General features: G+C 45.0%; 1 protein-coding gene across 2 annotated transcripts in view; it reads right to left on the reverse strand.

Annotated features, from left to right (window-relative positions):
- Window positions 1–2,608: 2,608 nt before the first annotated feature.
- The window catches only part of flnba (filamin B a), an 89,294-nt gene continuing 73,518 nt past the window's right edge, over window positions 2,609–18,384 (reverse strand). For both annotated transcript variants that reach the window (XM_020484036.2, XM_020484035.2), the window contains 11 exons: window positions 17,297–17,500; window positions 16,027–16,179; window positions 14,119–14,241; window positions 11,320–11,586; window positions 11,034–11,171; window positions 10,298–10,413; window positions 8,783–8,915; window positions 7,937–8,113; window positions 4,698–4,916; window positions 4,186–4,389; window positions 2,609–3,761 (listed from right to left, as the gene is read on the reverse strand). In XM_020484036.2, the coding sequence (XP_020339625.1) occupies window positions 3,574–3,761; window positions 4,186–4,389; window positions 4,698–4,916; window positions 7,937–8,113; window positions 8,783–8,915; window positions 10,298–10,413; window positions 11,034–11,171; window positions 11,320–11,586; window positions 14,119–14,241; window positions 16,027–16,179; window positions 17,297–17,500 (1,922 nt within the window). In that variant the 3' untranslated portion in view covers window positions 2,609–3,573. The remainder of the gene's footprint in view (window positions 3,762–4,185; window positions 4,390–4,697; window positions 4,917–7,936; window positions 8,114–8,782; window positions 8,916–10,297; window positions 10,414–11,033; window positions 11,172–11,319; window positions 11,587–14,118; window positions 14,242–16,026; window positions 16,180–17,296; window positions 17,501–18,384) is intronic.

Consider the following 18,384-nt stretch of genomic DNA (forward strand, 5'->3'; position numbering starts at 1 on the left):
TTTAGGCCTGCTACATATGAGACAGAATACATAATCTAGAGGGATTAAGAGCAGTTGCTTGTAGAGGGATTAAGAGCAGTTGTTTGGAGAGGGATTAAGAGCAGTTGCTTGGAGAGGGATTAAGAGCAGTTGTTTGGAGAGGGATTAAGAGCAGTTGTTTGGAGAGGGATTAAGAGCAGTTGTTTGGAGAGGGATTAAGAGCAGTTGCTTGGAGAGGGATTAAGAGCAGTTGCTTGGAGAGGGATTAAGAGCAGTTGCTTGGAGAGGGATTAAGAGCAGTTGTTTGGAGAGGGATTAAGAGCAGTTGTTTGGAGAGGGATTAAGAGCAGTTGTTTGGAGAGGGATTAAGAGCAGTTGTTTGGAGAGGGATTAAGAGCAGTTGTTTGGAGAGGGATTAAGAGCAGTTGTTTGGAGAGGGATTAGAGCAGTTGCTTGGAGAGGGATTAAGAGTAGTTGCTTGGAGAGGGATTAAGAGCAGTTGCTTGGAGAGGGATTAAGAGCAGTTGTTTGGAGAGGGATTAAGAGCAGTTGCTTGGAGAGGGATTAAGAGCAGTTGCTTGGAGAGGGATTAAGAGCAGTTGCTTGGAGAGGGATTAAGAGCAGTTGTTTGGAGAGGGATTAAGAGCAGTTGTTTGGAGAGGGATTAAGAGCAGTTGCTTGGAGAGGGATTAAGAGCAGTTGTTTGGAGAGGGATTAAGAGCAGTTGTTTGGAGAGGGATTAAGAGCAGTTGCTTGGAGAGGGATTAAGAGCAGTTGCTTGGAGAGGGATTGGTATTCAGTCATGTATTTTAATACTTTGAACTACTAAGATATAAATTAGATGACATGGAATTAAAAAATAAAATGTAATGTACACGTCTTAAATATTGTACTAAAGTAATGTGAAGAAGTGATGGACAGTCACTACCATCCTGGGACTTGTATATATTGTTTTATTCAGTCTTGTTACAGCAGCAGTCAACCCACAATGCAGAGAGCATTTCATGTTTTCCCAAAAAACTTAAACCTCAAAACAGCACTTATCGCTCAGCACTAGAAACCGGTGGGTGCCTACTCTATAAGAGTAGTGATCTGCCCAGAGACAATGCACTACAGAAATAGTTTCATTACCAGAAGGGTTCAAAGAAAAAGGCAATTCATTTAATTTCATCATAAAAAGGGAAAACCAAAAACATAGTGTTCCTAAATTCCTGTTTTAATATAATCTCTCTATAAAAAATACATCCAGGAAGCTTGAATCAGTTCCCAAAGTATTCTAATCTGAAATACAGGGAAGCTATTCATTCACCCTCTGCCTTCCTAAATAGCAAACTATTCTACCCTGGATGGTGCACTCTATGGGCCCTGGAAAGTAGTGCACTATAAGGAATAGGGTGCCCTTTAGGATATACCCACGATAATATCATTAGAATGGGGACTTCACTGTTGATGACCTAGGAACAAGGACAAAGGTTTTGCAACAGTGTATAGGGGGCACTGTTCAGAAGACTAAAATCTGTTTCTTGACTCTGCAGATTTTGCTCTTCAATTGAATGTTTTAGTGTCCCAAATGGTTCACTACTTTTGACCAGGGCCTCATGGTCAGGGGTTAAGTTAACTGGGGGTATGCTGTGGTCGGAGGGAGGGGTGGTCGGGAAGGTTCTGGGGTGGTCCAGGTGACTAACCAAATTAATAGGGGCCCCCTGGGAGGTTAGGTCCCCTAGGCACGTGCCCCGTGTGCCCGGTAGGTAATTTGGCCATAATTACTACAAGTTTAGATAACTGGCTAGACGAACTAGACTAACTACCAATCTATAAAATGTTCTGACATGAGGAAACTGCTGATGCACAGCCATATGTAAACTACCGTTGGGCTCCAGGGGATTTGAACCCAGTCTATGGGCTGCCGTTCAGCTCCAGGGGATTTTAACCCAGTCTACCGTTCAGCTCCAGGGGATTTTAGCCCAAACTTCTGACCCACTGGGAATGTGATGAAATAAATAAAAGCTGAAATAATTAATTCTGACATTTCATATTCTTAAAATAAAGTGTGGATCCTAACTGACCTAAGACAGGGAATTTTTACTAGGATTAAATGTCAGCAATTGAATCCATGCAACTTATAAAGCACATTTTTACACCTCAACTTATTTCGGCTTGTTATAACAAAGAGGTTGAATACTCGAATCAACACATTTCAGGTTTGAACGTTGTATTAAAACCCCATTATGTATTGTGTGTGTAGGCCAGTGACGATATCAATTCAATTCATTTAAAATTCAGGCTGCAACAACAAACTGTGGAGAAAGTGACTGGATGTGAATACTCCCTCCGAAGACACTGTATGAGAACATGGTGATGGAGAACAGTTTCTTATACAGTCCATCTTAATACTCATTACCATCTTGTCAATGTACGGAATACTCTGGAAGTCCCCTCGTCTCTCTAATAGGAGATGTGTCAGGAAGCCATCTTATTTTAATGATCAAATGTACATCATTCCTGGGCATGTATTCTCACATTATGCCACCCAATACTGTGAGAAACCCCCCCCCCCCCCCCAGCTTTTTGTCATTTTAACTTTCATCCCAAAACAAGCACTGATGAAACAAACATACGACAGGCATCAGAAAGTACAAATACATATTTATTCTCAGAAGTTATTGCTGTGATAAGGACAGGGATTGGCAAAGTCCTCGAGACGGATTGTTTTTTTTGGTAAGAGAAGAGTTAACGTACAGATTAAGGTCAAAATGCTAATTCTAAAGCTGAACAGAAATCAAATCAGATTACGACAAAGTCCAACGTTAAGAGAGTAAGACTACCATTTAGTTCAGTTGCATCTCCTTTCCTATCGACCTACATTACATAGTTATTAATACGTAAGACTTAGGAATAGCTAAATAAAGAACACGTCTGAATATGATCGTACAAAACCCCAGAACATTCCAGCTTTTGCAGAGCGCATTTTTAACCCACCATACATGAAGACAGTCGCAGACCTCGCAGTCCAGTCTACACACAAAAAAAAAACAGTAGTTTGTAGAAACAGAACAATTAGGGATTGGTTGAGTAGTGATGTTGTGCAGCATTCAGCATGGCTGAATCACAGGTGTTTAGGCTGAAAACACAGGATAACATCTATAGTGTTGCTGTACAATCACCACAACCATCAGTAGTAAACAAACACTTAAGTCTTGACTTAATCACTTGGCCTCTCGGTTAACTTGTTTTGACATATTTAGTTGATAACAATGTCATTCATTTACTTTAAACTATATTATGAAATATTGTTGAGTGCAAATGGTTCCATTCATAATAATAACAATAGGGTGTATTAAGGGGTTTTGTGTTTAAACAAATATCTGTCTCCTCCCCTCCATGGCAGTCTGGTAGACAGATGGGATAGAGGACCGTCTGGTAGACAGATGGGATAGAGGACCGTCTGGTAGACAGATGGGATAGAGGTGAAGAGGACCGTCTGGTAGACAGATGGATAGAGGTGAATAGAGGACAGTAAAGTGTACACTATTCCTCATGCAGTACTGGTCAACGTAGTGCACTACAGAGGGAATAGGGTGCCATTCGGAGCTTCTAGGGGACAGTGACATGGAAGGGGGAGCCGGGGACGTGATCCTCGCCCCACTTGACAACCAGGATGTAGTCGCCCTTCTCCTTGAGGATATAGGAGACGTTGTACTGCATGTTCCCCATGTGTTTCACTGATACCTCCTCACAGGGGATGTGGGGGCCGTGGACACCAACCAGCAACATGTTCTTACCTACAAGACACAGGAAACAGGACTTGTTGAGGAACTGATGGATTTGGAGCCAATGCATACGTTACCCCGGAAGCGATGTACAACGCAACATTGGAATGCTCTACCACATAGCATTACAGATAAATCACATATATTACTAACAGAGAACCAGTACAGTAATCACATTCTAACATAAACCTAGTAGCCAAACAAGTCTGCCATCTGGTTTCTGTCAGGTTGAGCTTAGCTCCCGGTAAACTAATGTTAACTACTACTAATCACTAACAATAATAATAAGAAATTATAATAGGAATAATAATAAATTACAATAATGATAATCAATAATGATACTGGAATGATAATTAACACAATTCTAATGATAATTATAATAGGATTAATGATAACTTCAAGGACCCAAAGTCTAAGTAATAAAATGTCTCCTTACCAGCCTTGCTGCAGTCGACGGAGAAGCTGGCTCTCTGACCCATGTAGGCCTTGCTGAGGCCTGGGCCACGGGTGGCCACCTTACTGGCGTCGGAGGCAGAACGAGGCAGGGCGCTGTGGGAGTTGGTACTGGATGATTTGGTTACTGACTCCACCATCAGGGAGGACGTCTCACTGGCGTTACTCACATTCACCAGGCGCTGACCTGAGGGGGAAGAGATTGATTCAAATCAATAACCCGGTCTGAAAAGGCACCCTATTCCATATGGCCCTGGTATAAAAGTAGTGCACTCCATAGGGAATATGGTGCCATAGGGCCATGGCCTAAAGTAGCGCACTCCATAGGGAATATGGTGCCATAGGGCCCTGGCCTAAAAGTAGTGCACTCCATAGGGAATATGGTGCCATAGGGCCCTGGCCTAAAGTAGTGCACTCCATAGGGAATATGGTGCCATAGGGCCCTGGCCTAAAGTAGTGCACTATATAGGGAATAGGGTTCTACTGTAGACCTACCTGTGACTTTGGCCTTGAAGGGGCTGCCAGTGATGTGGTTGGGTCCTCCGTATTTGATGGAAACCAGGTAGTTCCCAGGGGCCATGGGAGTGTACTGGACCTTGTATCCCTCTGAACACTCCTGGCAGTCCATCTTGACCTTGGAGGGGCCCTCAATCGTCACCGCCAGGGCCCCGGGGCCCGCCTTGGTGTTGTTGATGATGAACTCTGACTGCTGGCCTTTAGACAAGACACAGGAAGAGAGGGTTGAGGTAGGTTTTGGACAGGGGTGGAGCAGAATCCTGCCTGCAGGGGGTTTGAGTATTGGTTAGGTTCAAGGGATTTAAAGGGACGTTACACTCCACAATTAAAGTTTCAGGTATTTGCACAACTCAGGTGGTCTTATGTTAAGAGAAGTCCCAGGCCATCTGTTCAGTAGATCCATGTCCAGTGATTACCTTTAGGATCTGGAACTACTTGAACCAATGGTTTAACCTCACCAGCCATGTGACAGACTCATCCACACGCCAATGAGAGTGTAGTGGAGAAGGTTTGAAGTTCCTCGGTGTACACATCACCGACAAACTGAAATGGTCCACCCACACAGACCGCGTGGTGAACAAGGCTCAGGAGGCTGAAGAAATTTGGCTTGTCACCTAAGACCAAACAGATGCACAAATCGAGAGCATCCTGTCGGGCTGTATCACTGCCTGGTACGGCAATTGCACCACCCTCAACCGCAAGGCTCTCCAGAGGGTAGTGAGGTCTGCACAACGCATCACCGGGGGCAAACTACTTGCCCTCCAGGACACCTACACCACTCGATGTCACAGGAAGGCCAAAAAGATCATCAAGGACAACAACCACCCGAGCAACTGCCTGTTCACCCCGCTATCATCCAGAAGGCGAGGTCAGTACAGGTGCATCAAAGCTGGGACTGAGAGACTGAAAAACAGCTTCTATCTCAAGGCCATCAGACTGTTAAACAGCCACCACTAACATTGAGTGGCTGCTGCCAACACACTGACTCAACTCCAGCCACTTTAATCATGGAAAAATGTAATAAATGTGTCACTTTAAACTACGCCACTTTATGTTTATATACCCTACATTACTCATCTCATATGTATATACTGTACTCTATACCATCTACTGCATCTTGCCTATGCAGTTCGGCCATCACTCATTCATATATTTATATGTACATTCTCTTGATTTGATTTGATTTATTCATTCCTTTACACTTATACACGGTAGTTGTGACATTGTTCAATTACAGTACTGCATTGTCGGGAACTAGAAGCACAAGCATTTCGCTTCACTCGCATTAACATCTGCTAACCGGGTGTATGTGACCAATACAATTAGATTTAACCTCACCAGCCATGTGACAGACATATGTAGTGTACTGAGATCAGAAGAGCAGAGAAACCTCTGACCCGTCTGCTCACTAAATATCAAATATATAACTCTGACACTGAACTACAGTAGTAATGTACACACACACATATATATGAGAGAGCGCGCTGCCTGGGCAGAATATACAGATGGTATATACCAGACCTGAATTAAGTACAATTTGACATATTTGAAATACTTTGCTTGACGTTCCAGATGAGCTAGGTTTGCACATTTGTGACCATTCGATTGTTTTTATTCTGCAGGTCAACAGCTTCATTATTTGAAAAGATTCAGAACAGTATTTGAACGCAGGTCTCGTCTGCTTCCCAAATGCCTTCCTTATCCCCTACGTAGTGCACTACTTCTGACCAGAGCCCTATGGGTCCCTATGAGAGGCACTACCTGGTCAAAAGTAGTCCACTATAAGGACTCTGTGCGCAAGGAGACTGAATTCTGGGAGATCAGGCCACCATAAAGACGTGATTTATGTTTCCTCCATAAGCCTGTTCTTCTTCATCACCATTTAAAACACTCCAGCCCTCGTAAAAACCATTTCAAATGGCACCCTATTCCCTACGTAGTACACTACAGCCCTCGTAAAAACCATTTCAAATGGCACCCTATTCCCTACGTAGTACACTACAGCCCTCGTAAAAACCATTTCAAATGGCACCCTATTCCCTACGTAGTACACTACAGCCCTCGTAAAAACCATTTCAAATGGCACCCTATTCCCTACGTAGTACACTACAGCCCTCGTAAAAACCATTTCAAATGGTACCCTATTCCCTACATAGTACACTACACTGTGGTAGGAAACAGGGTACCGTGTGGGACATGACCCACATCTGTTATCCAGACCTCAGGCCTTTCCTACTCCCTAGTTTCATGCTTGTTATAGAAGTTGGAGTTTTAAAATGGAGGTATTGGTTATGTTTGAGACGTAACTTTAACATTGAATCATGACGGTTTAAAACAGACTCAGATTATCAGTGACTATCACTCATATTTTTTTCCAATGTCATGGGCTCCGGTCAAAAGTAGTGCACTAAATAGAGACTAGGGTTTCATTTGGGTTGCATCCTCACTGGGCTAGATACAGGAACAGGAAACAGAGGATGTTACAACCCAAACAGTAACACTGTTGGTAACTTGACTTTTATGTAGACACATTCATGTGTTACCAGGATGTGTTGGTGTGGGTGTGGGTGTGTGTGGTGGTGTGTGGTGTGTAGACAATTAAAAACACGGCGTAGAAACACTTGACTGACCATGTGAAAGGATCAGATCTACACAGAAATAAAACAGAGTAACCTGATCCAGATCGGACTATTAAAACAATAAACCAGGAATGGGAGGGGCGAGAGAGAGGGAGAAGAGGTTCGAGTCCAGCATGATCTGGTAAAGCCTGGTGTGGTCTAACCTGCAGGGGGCTTCTAAGGTGCAGGAGGTATAGCTAGGAGGTGGACTAGGGGCAGTTTGAACTGGGGTTTAGGGGATATACACCAGTTATCATTTAGGTTATACTTAGGGCACGGGGTTTTTCCCTAATTGGTCAGATCTTGTCTAGTGCCAGTACAGATGTTGAGTCCAATATGAAAGACCGGTAAGATCAACCTGAGAGGAAGTACTGTAGTAGCAGCAACAGTAACCTTTAACTAGGCAAGTCAGTTAACAAATTCTTATTTTCAATTAACGGCCTACCGGGGAACAGTGGGTTAACTGCCCGGTTCAAGGGGAAAAAGACGCATTGTTAGCGCGGAGATTCGATCCAGTAACCTTTCGGCCTCCACCTCCACCATTGCTTCGGAGAACAAAGGCTGTGTTAAAAGGTTAGAGTAATGTGGTAACAAGGTCACCTGTGATCCCTCTCTCCAGTCCAGCTCCGTGTGCAGTGACCAGCCCTGCGTCTCCACTCTGACCAGGCTCTCCCACCCGCACCTGGAAGGGGCTCCCGGGGATGTGGCTGCCATTGAACTTGACGTCGACGGAGTGGAGCCCGTTCTCACGCGGAATGAACCTGATAGCATACTTATCTGGAGGGAGACGGAACGGGTAAACGGTTTAATCAAGAGGGGTTATACATCTACTGAGCCTTCAGAAACTATTCCCCTTGACTTACTCCACACACACACTGGAATCACTTACTGCACCAAGGCTCAGAGATATTCAATGTCTGCTTTATTCATTATTGTTACCTTTCTACCAATAGGGGCCCTTTGTGAGCCAATGGAAAACCTCCCTGGTCTTTGTGGTTGAATCTGTGTTTGAAATTCACTGCTGGACTGAGGGACCGTACAGATCATTGTATGTGTTGGGTACAGAGATGAGGGACCGTACAGATAATTGTATGTGTGGGGTACAGAGATGAGGTAGTCATTCAAAAATCATGTTAAACACTATTATTGCACACAGTGTGAATCCATGCAACTTGTTAAGCACATTTTTATTCCTGAACTAATTTAGGTTTACCATAACAAAGTGGTTGAATATTTACTTATTAAATCAAGACACTTCAGCTTCACGTTGTTAATTAATTTGCAGACATTTCTAAAAACATAATTCCACTTTGACATTATGGGCAGGCCAGTGTCAACAATCTCAACTTAATTCATTTCAAATTCAGGCTGTAACAAAATTTGGAAAAAGTCGAGGGGTGTGAATACTCAGCGGACACATTTAGCCCGTCCCCTTGGAAGCCTCACCTTGCTCTAGCTGAGACACAGCACATTCCTCCAGAGCTCCAGAGGGTGAGTGGGCCTTGGCGTCGATGGTTCCCTTGGCACCGTTCAGATGTACCGCAAAGGATGCTGGGTGGTTTACCTTGAGGCCAGACTCCTGGAGGCAGCCAATCAACAGGTTAGTGAAGCCCCTCCCAAATGCTCTACACACCCAGTCAGAGGGCATGTCCCATGGAGAACCAATTATCAGCTCTGGTCTGATTGGTCAGCCAAGGCTGTGGCTTGCATACATGCCCATTATAATTGTATACAACATCGTGGTTACCATTTTATTTAAAAAAAATCAAGGTACTCCCCACGTCAGAGACAATCAGCCCGAGTTCTCCTGCTGCACAGAATCTACAAATCACCTTGTTCAGGCTGACCCTCTCGGGTGGGGAGACTTGCATCATAACAATATAGAATGCAGAATACCACCTTTGTATTTGCCCTGTGCTCAGCTTGGACCAGCTAATGCCTAGAGAGGTAGACCTGAGCCCAATTAGGTAGTCTACTATAGACAGGACAGGTCTATAGGGTCAGGGGGGATTTCAGGGGCAGGACAGGGAACTACAGGGGATAGAACTAAAATCTAGTTACTAGAAAGGTTGTAGAAGACTAAACCAGGTCAGACCGAGGGGGGGGGGCTTCCTCTCTCTGCATTAGCCAACCAAGCAGCGAGCCAGAATGATGATGCTGTTAAAAGCCTTTAACTGAAACACAAGAGAAACACCAGAGTCCCACACCAGTTTGAATGATGTCCCGCAGCTATTTCACAACATAATTATGCTCACACTTCATTTGTATAGTTCCCAATAGACGGTACAGAGATGGTGCAGCTAATAGACAACAGCCTGGCTTACTAGGAGAGGACTATCAAAATCAAGTGAATAATAGTACTGGATTTACCTCGATGTGCGTGTGTGTACTCTAACGCTGTGTGTGAGTACATGGAGTATGTAAGCGGTTAACCTTGTCTGTATAAAGAGCACCTGGTAGCTGAAACAGGAAGTTGGATTTTTTTGTTTTTTAAAGCGGTTTAAGTGCTATTATTGATCATTTGGAGTCAACGGGTCGAGTCCACCGTCGTCATGGGAACCCATTTCATACATCTTTATCACCCAGCTGAGACCTTAGCAGAGCCAGAAAGATACTCCCTGATAGATCTGGAACACAGCGTAGCTGATCTGTCCTCCACAGATCATACTAGTGATGCCTTTAGGAACATACAGTAATGATTCATTCCCCCTTTTTAAAACCCGTTATCCAATCTGATTGAAGATATTACAGGCGACAGGCTGACCACTACATAATCTCTATTTCATCTATTTTAAGGTGATGTAACAATTCTAGTTGCAATATTAGATAAAGATTTGTACAAAGGATAATGTTGAAAAGGGAATAGATGTGTTGTGGATCTCACTAATGAATCCGTGTTAAGCGCTTAACTAAATAGCTGCGGACATGGTGCAGGTGTGGGGGTGTTTCCTTGTGTCTCACCTGAAGACTAGCAACAGTGAGACGGCGGGCGTCGTCCGTAGGCGCCACGACAGGCACAAGGTACGGACTGTCTGGGATGTGCTCCTCGTTGAACTTCACTGACACCTCGTAGTCACCTGTGGAGAAAGATGTGTGTTGACAAATCATTCTGGTACTGTACAGACCATGGCTGTCTGAAATCAGAGAGAGGTCAGAGACCTGGCCGTGTGGTGCCAGGACAACAACATCTCCCTCAACGTGATCAAGACAAAGGAGATGATTGTGGACTACAGGAAAAGGAGGACCGAACACGTCCCCATTCTCATCGACGGGGCTGTAGTAGAGCAGGTCGAGAGCTTTAAGTTCCTGTGTCCACATCACCAACAAACTAACATGGTCCAAACATACCAAGAGAGTTGTCAGGAGACTGAACAGATTTGTATTCTGCGAATGTGGTCTCTATAGACGATTCTCTTCCTCAATAGCGTGCAGTGAATCCTACTACATGAAAAGCTGAAACGAGTATAACATCCTGGCATTTAAAGCATTCAATTTTAAATTCACATTCTATAAAAACATATGCAAAATGCCTACTATTTAAAACGCAAGCACAGGTTCACAACCAGGTACACCGTTAAACCAATTCAAGCAGACCCATCCAACCTTCAGACATGCAGTAAACAAAAATAGATTTGAACATTTTAAACTACACGTTGGACAGATAGTTGACACAAGTGACCAGGTGCTGTATCCCTACCAGGCTCCTGAGCTACGTAGGACACCTCACAGGATCCATCCTTCCTGTCTTCAAAGGAGATCTCAGCTCTGCTGGGCCCCTCTACAGCGACAGACAGACCACCGGCACCAGCCTCCCGTGTCCAGATACTGAACTCAGCTTGGAGGAGGAGACCCGTATAAATATTATAGAGAGTAACATTTTACCCTTTACATTTTATGGAGAGAGATGTGATGAAAGTATATAGAGGGATCTGGGAGACAGATTGAGAAGATCAGATGGATAAAGATAGAACAGATGCCTCTACCTGGTACTCCACACTCGGCCTTCTCCAGGCCTGGTCCACCGGCCCTGACCTTTCCAGCCCCTCCCTCTCCCAGGGGCCCCACAGTGAACTGGAAGGGGCTCCCTGGAATGTGCTGGTCCCTGTATTTCACATCCACCGTGTGAATTCCCATCTCATGGGGAACGAAGCGTACGCAGTAGGTGCTGGGCCCCACCGCCTCCATGTCTGCCTTTTCTGTGGCGCCAGAGGGACTGGTTACCTGGGCTGACACATCATGGATGTCGATCTCTGACAGGGGGAGGTAGAGGACGAGAGGAGAGAGGCAGAGAAGGGAGAGGGGCAGAGAAGGGAGGTGTTAGTCCACAGCAGAAAGAGCAGGAGAGTCTCCCAGTTTCTCCCTCTCCTCCCTGCAGAAGGTCGGGGAATGTTGATGTTTAACTTTTAAAAGCAGAACAGAAAAGAAACCAAAACATGCATCTTTAAATACAACGGAATAATCTTAAAGACTCTTGGGGCATGTGAAGGCACGAGCACACACACTTGTGACATGCTGTGATGGAGTGCGTTCATGTTGCCAACCTCGCCATCCGAAAGCCCAGTGCTATCAACGCACCCTCCAGCCCTGTGGGCCTCGCCAGGGGGGTAGCAGCGCTCCACATGCCCACCGCCCTGCACCGTACCAAGGTAGTGGCAGTAGAGTCCCTGCCTAGAACCAGGGTAACACCAGAGGTCCTCCACATGCCCGGGGCCCTGCCCAGTACCAGACCAGACAGCCTGGACACCACCCTGCCTCTAGGGGACCCATGGGACCCTCCACAGCTCCCCAGCCACACAGAGCAGTGGGAGCGACATATAGGAGATACACCATAGAGGATTTCCTGGGATAGAGCCAGAAGGAACCACGTCACTATGGGAGAGAGAAACAGGGAGAGAGAAACAGGGAGAGAGAAACAGGGAGAGAGAAACAGGGAGAGAGAAACAGGGAGAGAGAAACAGGGAGAGAGAAACAGGGAGAGGGAAACAGGGAGGGGGAAACAGGGAGGGGGAAACAGGGAGGGGGAAACAGGGAGAGGGAAACAGGGAGAGGGATAGAGAAGTCAGGGCTGGAAAGGGAGGCCCAGGTACAGGAAATGGCAACAGGAAAACAGGAAATACAAAAGTAGATGAAATAGCAAAGTAGGATAAAGAAACCTCAGAACACATGTAGAATAGGGACATCAGTGGTACAGGGAACCCAGTGACCCCCCCCCCCCCCCCCCCCAAAACACTGTTGGTTCAGTCCACACCCAGAGTATGACATCAGCACACCACTCCAGTGAACGGGCCTCCACAATATGGGGAACATCCAGCCCATCCTACTTCCTTGGGATAGCCAACAGTGAATCCTCTACAGTCCAATACTCATTCTACAGCGTTGGCCAACCCTCCATCTGCATGGCCTATACAAACATGGATGGGCGTGTGCCTCAGAGCCACAATTAGAGAGGGAACAGAGGGAGCTGGCAGGCACTCGATGAGCTGATCTAACTTAGCTGCCAAGTGACACGTCTTCTGAACAAGACACGTTTTCCCAGAGGTCTGTGTGTTTCATGAATAAACTCGAAAGAGACGTTTCTTTCTACGCTACTATGGGGAGATTAGACGTAATGTGTGTACTTGTAGACATTCCCTAATATTTCTGTCCATGTGGTTTCAGTTATAGCAGACAAACTTTGTCCAAAGTCCTTGCTATCTCGGCATGAGGCTGAACAGCCAACAAGCTGTCGTCAACATACACAGTAACCTTAAATCAGTTTTGCAAATTAGGTTAATTTAAACCTTTAAAATTACACAAAGAATACTCGTCTCAACATCAATAGATGGAAAAATATAACCCCATTTCAGAAACGTACTTTTGGCACACATCTGTACTCATTCATACCTGAATCGAACACTCTTCCCAGAGTCAATCTAGGCGAACGTATAGAGGGGCAGGGCGACTAGCAAACTGCTCCGAACATAAGAAATTCATCACTTTGGTGGACCAAATGTCACTGAAATTGTTTAATATAAAATATATCTTGCCGGTCAGTGAATGTAACGGCCTATTATATCAACAATTCTCAGTGTGAAAGGTTGCATAAAACTGCTAATACCCCCAACTTTCAATATTAAAACATTACAGGCTGGTAATATATATAGGTTATATACAGGCTGGTAATATATATAGGTTATATATATAGGTTATATAGAGGCTGGTAATATATATAGTTATATAGAGGCTGGTAATATATATAGTTATATAGAGGCTGGTAATATATATAGGTTATATAGAGGCTGGTAATATATATAGGTTATATACAGGCTGGTAATATATATAGGTTATATACAGGCTGGTAATATATATAGGTTATATACAGGCTGGTAATATATATAGGTTATATACAGGCTGGTAATATATATAGGTTATATACAGGCTGGTAATATATATAGGTTATATACAGGCTGGTAATATATATAGGTTATATACAGGCTGGTAATATATATAGGTTATATACAGGCTGGTAATATATATAGGTTATATACAGGCTGGTAATATATATAGGTTATATACAGGCTGGTAATATATATAGGTTATATAGAGGCTGGTAATATATATAGGTTATATAGAGGCTGGTAATATATATAGGTTATATACAGGCTGGTAATATATATAGGTTATATACAGGCTGGTAATATATATAGGTTATATAGAGGCTGGTAATATATATAGGTTATATAGAGGCTGGTAATATATAAATAAATACACAGGTTTAAAATACATTCTATAGGTGTTCTTACCTGGTATCTTGAGGTTGAGGTCACAGACACTACCGACAGTGGCGATGGAAGCAGCCTTCTGTCTCCTGGTGATGCTCTCTCGGATACGTCCCTCACCTGTCACCTTCACCGTGAACGGACTGCCTGTGGCGACGAACACACAGCAGGGACAAGGGTCACGATCACTTCAGTTTAGAAGACATTTAACAAATTAACATTATACCATTTTAAAAATGAGATCACTGACAATTCACAACTACAAGCTCTGCTGCAACACCAGATGGGCATCTTAGTTACGAAGCACGTTACATCTACTCAGGGTTTTCTAACAAGCTTCAGTTCTTCACATTCCAGCTCTGGCTTCAACGGTACAACGACGGTGGCTATTGCTCGTCCGCCCATGTTGCACGTGGCTAGTCGAACGCCGAAACATCAATCCATGGGCTAGTCTGAGCCACATTTTCATTTGTGCCCCCCCCCCCCCCCAAAAAAAGAAGTTGTCAAATTCAGAAGGCTGTGGTAGAAAACCAGCTTTTAGAATACCAGGATGGGGACCAGGCAGTAATCTAGTAGAGTTATATTTACAGCGTTGTTGAATGTGCTTCTAATTGGTTCGAAGGGCATCCTGTTTCTGGACAGCACTTTGAGATATTCAGCTGATGTACGAAGGGCTATATAAATAAATTTGATTTGATATCATTTGATCCTAGAAATACAGGTGTGCCAAGCTTGTAGCGTCATACCCAAGAAGACTCAAACGTATTCGATGCCAAAGGTGCTTACCCAAAGTACTGAGTAATGGGTCTGAAAACTTATGTTAATTAGATTTATTTGTAATACAATTAGCAAACAATTCTAAAAACCTGTTTTTGCTTTGTCATTATGGGTAATTGTGTGTAGATTGATGAGAAGTGAAGGCATTTAGCTCATCTGGTAGGCTCGTGTCACTGGGCAGCTCACGGCTGGGTTACCCTTTGTAATCCTTGATCGATGTGGCAGGATGTCAGAGCCGGCGTAGCAGGATTCAATCTCAGTCCTGTATTGACGCTTTGCCTGTTTGACGGCTCGGACGTCGTAGTGGGATGCCATATAAACATCGCTCCTTGAAAGCGGCAGCTCTAGCCTTTAGCTCAGTGCAGATGTTGCCTGTAATCCATGGCTTCTGGTTTGGGTTATGTACATACGGTCAACTGTGGGAACGATTTTGTCAATGTACTTAAAGAAGCCGATGACTAATCTCGTTAACTCCTTAATTCCATCGGATTATTCCAGAACATACCCCAGTCCGTTAGGGAAACAGTTCTGTAGATTAGCATTCACTTCATTGGACCACTTCTGTATTAAGTAGGGTCACTGGTACTTCCCGTTTGAGTTTCTGCTTGTAAGCAGGAATCAGGAGGATCGAGTTACGGTCAGATTTGACAAATGGAGGGTGAGCTTTGTATGAGTCTCTGTGTGTGGAGTAAAGGCGGTATAGAGTCTGTTCTCCCTCTGGTTGCACATTTAACATGCTGGTAGAAATGAGGTGAAACGGATTTCAGTTTCCCCGCATTACAATCACCGGCCACTAGGAGCGCCACCTCTGGATTAGCTTTTTCCTGTTTGCTTTATGGTCGTATACAGCTGGTTGAGTGCAGTCTTAGGGCCAGCATCAGTTTGTGGTGGTAAATCGTATGGTCTAACCAGCCTCCCCCCCCTCCCCCATTGAGTTAGCCTGCCGCAGAGCAGGTTAGTGCTAAAGGATTCATTGTCATAGAAATGTACCTGGCTAAAAGGTGAGCCACATTCCTATGACCAGTTATACCGAGTTGAACCCCAAAGTTACCTCGTTATCTCCTCAAACCTGATTGGTAGGATCCTCCTCATTGACACGGATCATTTTTGGTATAAAGGAGCTTCTGGTACAATAACAGCTGTACGTAGACTCACCTGGCACGTGTTGGTCAGCGAAGCGTACGGAGACGATGTAGGAGCCTGGTTCTGACGGGCAGTAGGAGACGACACATGTCCCATCCTCCACATCCTGGGTCTGGATGTCCACCTTACTGGGTCCCTCAACAGATAGGGCCAGACCCCCGTAACCTGGGTGACAACAGAGTAAACAATCAGACCCTGGATAGACAGGATCAGACCCATGTAGCCTACAACAATACTAGTCAGGCAGACAGTTCTGGGAGTGAGAATGTGTTGCCAAGTGGCGCAGCGGTTGTGATGCAGTGCCGTAGACCATGGTTCGATTCCGGGCCGTATCACAACCGGCTGTGATTGGGAGTCCCATAGGACGGTGTACAATTGGCCCAGCATCGTCCGGGTTTGGCCGCTGTAGGCAGTCATTGTAAATAAGAATTTGTTCAGACTTTAGTTAAAGGTTGAAAAACATTTCCTTTAGATGCATTCAGCAGTCGTGTCCATTTAGGAAACCATTGGGACCATTTGACCAAATCAAAAGATGCTTTCTATCCAACCATGACGCTGGAGATGGACTGACAAATCCAGACGTAAAAAGCACATATTATCACGTTCACATTATACAGCCAACGAAGACTAAACTTAATAACAATCACATCTCTGGTTTCCAGAAAGAATAGTTTTGGGTTTGCCGTAATACAGAGTGTTTAAGGTTAAATAACCCCATTATGGTTCATTCTCTTCCTGTATATCTGTAGGCCTGTTCCATACCCAGTCTGATTGGAGGTCCTACTATTTTACCCAAACACAACGACTGTCCCAAACAGCAGCCTGTTCATTACTTTTTAACCAGGGGCAATAGGGAATAGAGTTCAATTTGGGACAACCACTGACTCTACAACGTCCTAGGTCCTACCTATCACACTGTAGAAGTTTTGGCTGAAACTTAAATTCTCTCACTTATGTTATCTACCGTTAACGGAACCTGAGACACCCCCAGAGACCATGTGTTAAGTGTGTGTGTGAAGGTGTGAGAATCAATAACGGGAACCAGGCCCGGAGACACAGGAACCAGGCAAGGAGAGCCAGGGCTGTAAGAACGTGAGACTAATTCGTGAGACTAATTAGTGACACTAATTCCAAAATCAACCCCCATGGCCTCTTAAAGCACCCATTCCAATAGGAGACTCATTATTTTAGGTGGAGGGGGGGGTAGTAGTAACAGAGTTCGGCGGGGTGACCCTGGGCCGTTGTAATGCCTAGAACCAGTTCTAGGGTACAAGACACCCACCTGCTTCTCGTGTGTCGACCACAAAGTCAGACATGTCGAAGGTGTGTCCCTCGACCAGCCCCTGTCCGTACACCTTGACCTTGGAGGCGTCGCCGATCTCAGATTGCACAACCATGATTGTGATGGGGCTGTTGGGAACATGGCAGCCATTCTTCTTGATGCTCACCACGTGCTCCCCAACCTCCCTCGGGATGAAGGAAATACCTGGGGAGAGAGAAAAGGGGGGGAAGAGTAGAAGGGACAGAGGGGAAGGGAGAGAGAGACAGAATGGGAGAAGAGTGGATGGGACAGAAAGAGGGGCAGGGAGAGAGAGTTAGAGGCCCTGCTAAGCTATTTTAGTCTAGACAGATTAATTTATTATAGGTCAGACATAAATCCATAACAGTGCAGTCACCTGTAAGTGACCCTACTCATACATGGTATATACCATCACATACATCACCTGTCTCGATACTCCCTTGCCAAACAAATGTAATTCCTCAAGAAAACTCCCAGCCCTTCAGTCAGTTGAATCAGTGGGTAAACAGACCAACAGTTCACCCACCTTCAGGGGAAAAATGCATTGAAAGTATAGGGAGCGCTACTGTCACATCGCGGCCGGCGAACAGTTATTCCACACATTTGTTAACCGCTGAAGAATAATAAATCAAGACTGTACAGGTTTAAGCTGATTCCCAGGACACACAGCCCTGTCACAGGGGGAGCAGACATACTTTACAAGATGGATGGTTGTCGGGCCGGGGTCAGGTCGTAGAGACGGGGTTGTCGGGCCGGGGTTAGGCTAAAGTCGTACCAATGTGGTTGTTGGGTTGGGGTCAGGTCGTACCAATGTGGTTGTTGGGTTGGGGTCAGGTCGTACCAATGTGGTTGTTGGGTTGGGGTCAGGTCTTACCAATGTGGTTGTTGGGTTGGGGTCAGGTCTTACCAATGTGGTTGTTGGGTTGGGGTCAGGTCTTACCAATGTGGTTGTTGGGTTGGGGTCAGGTCTTACCAATGTGGTTGTTGGGTTGGGGTCAGGTCTTACCAATGTGGTTGTTGGGTTGGGGTCAGGTCTTACCAATGTGGTTGTTGGGTTGGGGTCAGGTCTT

Source organism: Oncorhynchus kisutch, linkage group LG5 (genome assembly GCF_002021735.2).
Source record: "Oncorhynchus kisutch isolate 150728-3 linkage group LG5, Okis_V2, whole genome shotgun sequence".
In the NCBI taxonomy this organism is placed as follows: Eukaryota; Metazoa; Chordata; class Actinopteri; order Salmoniformes; family Salmonidae; genus Oncorhynchus; species Oncorhynchus kisutch.